At 65.2% G+C, this 5,420-nt stretch overlaps 2 protein-coding genes across 2 annotated transcripts; one reads left to right on the plus strand and one right to left on the minus strand.

Moving 5' to 3' along the window:
- The first annotated feature begins 148 nt into the window (after positions 1 to 148).
- On the plus strand, positions 149 to 2,968 carry TMEM115 (transmembrane protein 115). Its single transcript, XM_057407718.1, has 2 exons — positions 149 to 1,085; positions 1,792 to 2,968. Exons 1-2 carry the CDS (start codon positions 232 to 234, stop codon positions 1,988 to 1,990), a joined length of 1,053 nt encoding a protein of 350 aa, XP_057263701.1. The 5' UTR covers positions 149 to 231; the 3' UTR covers positions 1,991 to 2,968.
- Positions 2,969 to 3,189: 221 nt separating this feature from the next.
- Positions 3,190 to 5,166, minus strand: LOC130598364 (transmembrane reductase CYB561D2). Its single transcript, XM_057407719.1, has 3 exons — positions 5,013 to 5,166; positions 4,896 to 4,933; positions 3,190 to 4,749 (listed from the first exon to the last, which is right to left on the minus strand). The coding sequence occupies exons 1-3, from the start codon at positions 5,137 to 5,139 to the stop codon at positions 4,246 to 4,248; spliced, it is 669 nt and encodes a 222-aa protein (XP_057263702.1). The 5' UTR covers positions 5,140 to 5,166; the 3' UTR covers positions 3,190 to 4,245.
- Between the last annotated feature and the right edge of the window lie 254 nt (positions 5,167 to 5,420).

Raw genomic sequence — 5,420 nt, forward strand, 5'->3', positions numbered from 1 at the left:
GGCCCTTCCTCTTCCGCAGCGCTTCCCCTTCCCCACCCCGCGCATGCGCAGCGCCGCTGTTTGCCCGCGCCCGGCCTAGCCCAGCAGCGGGCTCCGGCGCGGCCTGAGGCGGCGGCAGGGCCCGGCCCGGGGCTGAGCGGGGCCCGGCGGGGGGGAGGCCGGGCGCTGCAGCCCCCGCGGGGCAGCCCAGCCCAGCCCAGCCCCGCTCCGCTCCGCCGCTGGGGCCCGAAGATGCGGCGGTACCTGCCGGTGGCCCGGCAGCACTTCCTGGCGGCTCTGGCCGGCACCAGCGTGGTGGTGAAGTCGCTGAGCGGCGCCGCGCTCCTGCTGTACCTGCTGTCCTTCGGCGTGGACACGGCCTACGGGCTGGGGGTGACCCCCGGCTACCTCCTGCCCCCCAACTTCTGGGTGTGGACGCTGCTGACGCACGGGCTGGTGGAGCAGCGCGCCTGGGGCCTGGCGGCCAGCCTGGCCACGCTGGGGGCGGCCGGGCGCCTGCTGGAGCCCCTCTGGGGCGCCCTGGAGCTGCTCGTCTTCTTCGCGGTGGTGAACGTGTCGGTGGGGCTCCTGGCGGCGCTCGCCTACTTCCTCACCTACGTGGCCTCCTTCCACCTCGCCTACCTGTTCGCCGTCCGCATCCACGGCGGGCTGGGCTTCCTGGGGGGAGTCTTGGTGGCCCTCAAGCAGACGATGGGGGACAGCACCGTGCTGAAGGTGCCCCAGGTCAGGATGAAGGCTGTCCCCATGCTCCTGCTCCTTCTCCTGGCTCTGCTGCGGCTCGCTGCGCTCGTCGAGAGCAATGTACTGGCCTCGTACGGCTTCGGGCTCCTCTCCAGCTGGGTCTATCTCCGCTTCTACCAGCGGCACAGTAGAGGCCGCGGGGACATGTCCGACCACTTCGCCTTCGCCACTTTCTTCCCCGAGATCCTGCAGCCCGTGGTGGGTCTGGTGGCCAACCTGGTTCACAGCATCCTGGTGAAGGTGAAGGTCTGCCGCAAGACAGTCAAACGCTACGATGTGGGTGCCCCGTCGTCCATCACCATCAGCCTGCCAGGGACAGACCCCCAGGACGCCGAGAGGAGAAGGTATCACTTGCCCTGCTTCCCTGGGGATCGTGTTTATGGGCAGGGAGGGTCAGGTTTAAGGTCTAAATGAGGAGGAGTGGGAAGGTTTGGGTGCGGGGTGCTAAGGGGGACCTTCTCCAGGAGGACCGCCCTCCGTGCTATGGAGGCGGTGGGGAGCATTTCAGGGAGTGGTGAGACATTGTCCCGCTCTTCCACATGTGGAGCGGTGGTGGAAGTGCAGGAGAGGGGCAGGGAGATCGTGGTAAAGGGGCAGGTGGGGTTTGGGGTCGCTGCAGGAGGAAAAGGGATGGGAGGTGATGGCCCCCTGCTCGTGGCAGCCCTGCAGCCGTTCATCCTGGTACAGGAAGAGGTGTGAGTCAGTCCCATGCCCCGGCCCTCCCACACATCCAGCATTGGCCTCCCGGCTCCCAACAGGAAGGTTTAGACCAAGCATTGGCACTCGGCTTTCCCCAGCTCTGTTTTTCCCCTGTTCCCGAGCGGCTGTGTGCCATCAGACAGCTTCCGAGGGCTCCACGTGGCATGAAAACCCTGCATGTGTAGTCTGAGAGCGTTTCTGTGGGGCAGTCCCAGGTGCACTGGGTCACCTCCAGTGCTGCTGAATCCCCCGCTCCCCTGCTGGGAAGGAGCCAAGGCCAGAAGCAAAGCTGTTAACCCTGCCGTGCCTGCCTGACCCAAGATAACCTACCTGTCTGCCCTTGCCCCGCAGGCAGCTGGCCCTGAAGGCCCTGAACGAGCGGCTGAAGCGTGTGGAGGACCAGTCAGCCTGGCCCAGCATGGAGGATGACGAGGAGGAAGTGACAGTCAAGGCTGAGAGCCCACTGCTGCCCGACCCCAGCGCAGCCGGGAAGGGCTCCAGCCAGGAGTCCAACCTCATCACCTTCCAGGATGCCCCGTCACAGCTGTGACCGGCTGACACGCTGCCCCCTTCCCGGCCGGTCTCTGTTGGAGAGCTGCTGACCCCCGTCACGCCCGCCACCGCCGGGATGCTCGGTGGGCGCGGGGACTCCTCCCGCGGCAGAGGCAGGGGGCTACCTCATTCCAATGCTTCGCTGCTGCTCCCGGCCAGCACCGGGCACGCAGGACGACGACGCTGCCGCCACCACAAGGACGGGATCCTCGCGCCGCTCTCCTCGGCGCAGGGCAGCCCGTGGACATCAGCATCGGCAGCGGGGGCTGCTCTGGGAGGGGACATGGTGCTGATCCCTGCCCCAGGCCACTGCTTACCCATGCAGGAGCAAAGTCGGCAGTGATTCCTCGCTTCTCCTCTACGCCCGGGGTTGGCCAGAGCGCTCCACACTTACTTCCTCCGTTGCGAAGGTAGTTTTGTCCCACCCGAGGGAACGGGAAGGCTGGTGGGTTCCTCTTCTCAATCCCTTTCCTGTGGGGAGCCTCCTCCGGCCCTGGCAGGAGGTCAGTGGTTTGCCAGGCGGGGGACAGGCCACGGGGCAGGAGGAGACACCCAGCCCCTCACGGTGGGGGTTCTCTCTTCCTCCCTCTGTCACCCGCAAAGCCCCACGAGGAGCCAGTGCCCTCGGCTGCTCTCTGGTTAATCCGTTTGTCAGATTACACTAGAAGCTGGGATTAATTTTTACAGTGGGGCTCTTGCTGCTTCCTCAGCAGCAGGTTTTCTGTCCTGCAGGTAGAATATGGGCTCCCCCTTCTCTTTCCCTTCCTCTGTGTTGATGGGCTTTTTTTGTTCTTTTCTCTGGATGGAGAGGATCTTTCCCTAGGACAGCCTCCTCACAGCTCCTGCAGCCCCGGGCGCTCCCCAGCCTGGGGCACGGGTTGACAGCGTGTGATTATTTTTTTAAAGGACCACACGAGGTTTTGTCAACCGGGAAAACCACAGACGTTTCGGTTTCAATAAAGAGTTCTTTCGAAGAGCCGGCTCCTGCAGCAGAGCGCGGGCAGGGCACGGGGCAGACACAAAGCAGCCCCTGCGGGCTCCCTGCAGGAGCCTCAGGAGGGGGTTTCTTCCCAGAGGCTCCCAGCAGGTTGGGAAAGACCCTTTGCAAGCAGGAGGTGAGAGGTGTGCGGGGGGGGATGTCTGCCTGCACCCAGAATTACACACACACGCCCACCACCCCCCAGCAGTAAAGAGGGCTTATTGCACTGTAGCTGCCTGAAATCTTTATTGAATAAAAGCTCTGGATACAGAGGAATGTTCCAGCCTGGGCGCTGCTCCCAGCTCTCCAGCCCTGCTAGGAGCAGGGTACGTGCTGAGGAGCAGAAGGATCCCCAATGTCGGGTGGGCTGAAGGCAGGCTGCTGTGCTGGCAAGGGGAGGATGTTCATTTCTGCCTTCCTGGGGGCTGTTTTGTAGGCTGGCTCCAGGGCTTGTCCCCAGGTCTGTGCTGAGCCCTGCTCCCCCATGCTCCCACTGCTCCCTGTGCCCCTCAGAGGGACAAACCTGCTCCTTTGCATCCTGCTGCTTTGCAGCCCGGCCTGGGAATTTGCTTTATAAAATGACCCCCTTCCTGACGCTGAAGCTTTGCTTTCCCAGCCTGCAGGAAGGATTTGTGCGTGGATCTGTGGTTGCCAGGCTGGGCTTACTGCACCAGTCCTGGGGAGCTCCCAGGTTCCTGCATGGGGCTGTGCTGTGGGGTTGGACATGCTGCTGTCCATCGCAGCTGGCATGGGTGCTGCCACTCTGCTTCAGCCCTCCTGTGGCTGAAGCCACAACTGTACCTGTGCTTTTACTAGCCAAGCTGCCTCCATGGCAGGAGGCAGTGTGGTACCATCGCAGCCTCCTGCATGAGCAGGGACTCCCTGCCCTCCTCACCAGGACACAATGGCTCATGTCCTGCCTGCTCCAAAGCAGCCCTGGGTGGGAAGTGAAAAGGAGCACGAATCCTGAGTGAACCCTACAGTTCCCAGCAGTGAGCACCAAGCTGCCATGGGGGCCAGCAGCTTCATTTGTGTTGGGAAACATCCCCACCAAGGCAGACATGAGGAGGGCAGCTTCTGCCTGCTCGGTGTCACGCACGTTGTAGCTGCTCCCTGGGGACAAGACACTACGGGCGATCCAGGACAAGAGACGAGTAGGCAGAAATCGAGTTCTGAGGAGACCCTATGAGAGCAGGGGACCCCCGTGGGGGGTGCGAGGGGGAGCCCTCACCTTGCTGGCTCACGCAGGGGAAGTTCAGCTCTGTGTCAGGCCCTCAGTGCTGGCTCCGCTTGCGGTACAGGTAAGCGTTGCTCACCTGGTTCATGATAACCAGGCTGGTGAGAAGGGGACACAGCATGGCAAGGTACCAGGAGACGCTGGTCACCGAGGTGGTGAACCACAGGGAGCACATGCCCAGCATGAGGCTGGCACAGCCCAGCAGGTAGCCCACCAGCCCCGAGGTCGCATGGTAGAGCTTGAGCTTGGCCAGCGTCCAGTTCTTCATGAGCTTGGGGTAGAGCAGGAGCACGCCCCCGGCGCACTGCCCGCCAGCGTACAGCACGGTCAGCAGCCCCGTCAGCCCGTGCCAGGTCACGAAGTGCGCCTTGCCGTTCAGGTGCTTGTTGTAGGTGATGATGCCCAGCCCCAGGAGCGCACAGACGAGGGCGAGCAGCTGCAGGGCCCAGTGCGCCCGCACTTTGACTTTGCGGGAGAAGGAGCGGAGCACCGAGGTCTCCGGGGAGAACATCAGCAACGCTTCGGTCATCAGGAACGAGAACTGGGAGACAGAGGGCAAGGGGTTGGCGTCTGCCGGGGCTCCGCCTCCCACCACCCGCGAAGGCAGACACGGGCTCGTCCTCCGGGCCGGGCGCTGTGCCCATGGCCGGGGAGCGGCGGGGCCGGTAACCGTGCGGCGGGACTTACCGCGAGGGCCATGAGCAGCGGGTGCCAGGAGAAGAGGCCTGCAAGGGAAGGGCTGATGAGCTGAGGAGAGGCGCGGCCCGCCCGCCCCGCCCGGCCCCGCGCCCGCCCCGCACTCACTGGATCCGGGCCGCGCCAGCACGGCCACGCCGGTGGGGAAGCCCAGCGCCACGAGGTGAGCGGCGGCGCCGGCGGCGGCGCGCAGGGACCGGTACAGCCGGGACTCGGTCTCGGCCGTCAGGGCCATGGCGGCCGGGGGGGGGGAACTGCCGCCGCCGCCGGGCAGGGTGCGCAGCGCCTCACGCTGCGATTGGGTGAGGGGAGCTGTCCGTCTGCTGGCGGGCGGCGCTGATTGGTGGTAGGTGCTGTCCCTCAGGGGAGAGCCCGCCCACACCGGCGCGGCCGTGTGACGGCGCGGTACCCGGCATACCCGCTACGGTGGCCGGCGGGGGCCGGTGCCTGCTCCGCCGTCCGTGCCGCAGCGGGGTGGCCCTTCCCGTCCCGTCCCGTCCCGTCCCGTCCCGTCCC

Source organism: Pezoporus wallicus, unplaced genomic scaffold (genome assembly GCF_028554395.1).
Source record: "Pezoporus wallicus isolate ANWC-B61680 ecotype Strahan unplaced genomic scaffold, APGP_CSIRO_Pwel_v1 contig_3568, whole genome shotgun sequence".
Lineage (NCBI taxonomy): Eukaryota > Metazoa > Chordata > Aves > Psittaciformes > Psittacidae > Pezoporus > Pezoporus wallicus.

Excerpts from the sequence above, each read along its gene's own strand:
- TMEM115 (XM_057407718.1), top strand. The coding sequence starts at position 232 with ATGCGGCGGTACCTGCCGGTGGCCCGGCAGCACTTCCTGGCGGCTCTG. Across the intron at positions 1,086-1,791 it reads CAGGACGCCGAGAGGAGAAG|GCAGCTGGCCCTGAAGGCCC; the intron begins GTATCACTTGCC and ends CTTGCCCCGCAG.
- LOC130598364 (XM_057407719.1), bottom strand. The coding sequence starts at position 5,139 with ATGGCCCTGACGGCCGAGACCGAGTCCCGGCTGTACCGGTCCCTGCGC. Across the intron at positions 4,934-5,012 it reads GCTGGCGCGGCCCGGATCCA|GCCTCTTCTCCTGGCACCCG; the intron begins GTGAGTGCGGGG and ends CTTCCCTTGCAG. Across the intron at positions 4,750-4,895 it reads CGCTGCTCATGGCCCTCGCG|TTCTCGTTCCTGATGACCGA; the intron begins GTAAGTCCCGCC and ends TCTGTCTCCCAG.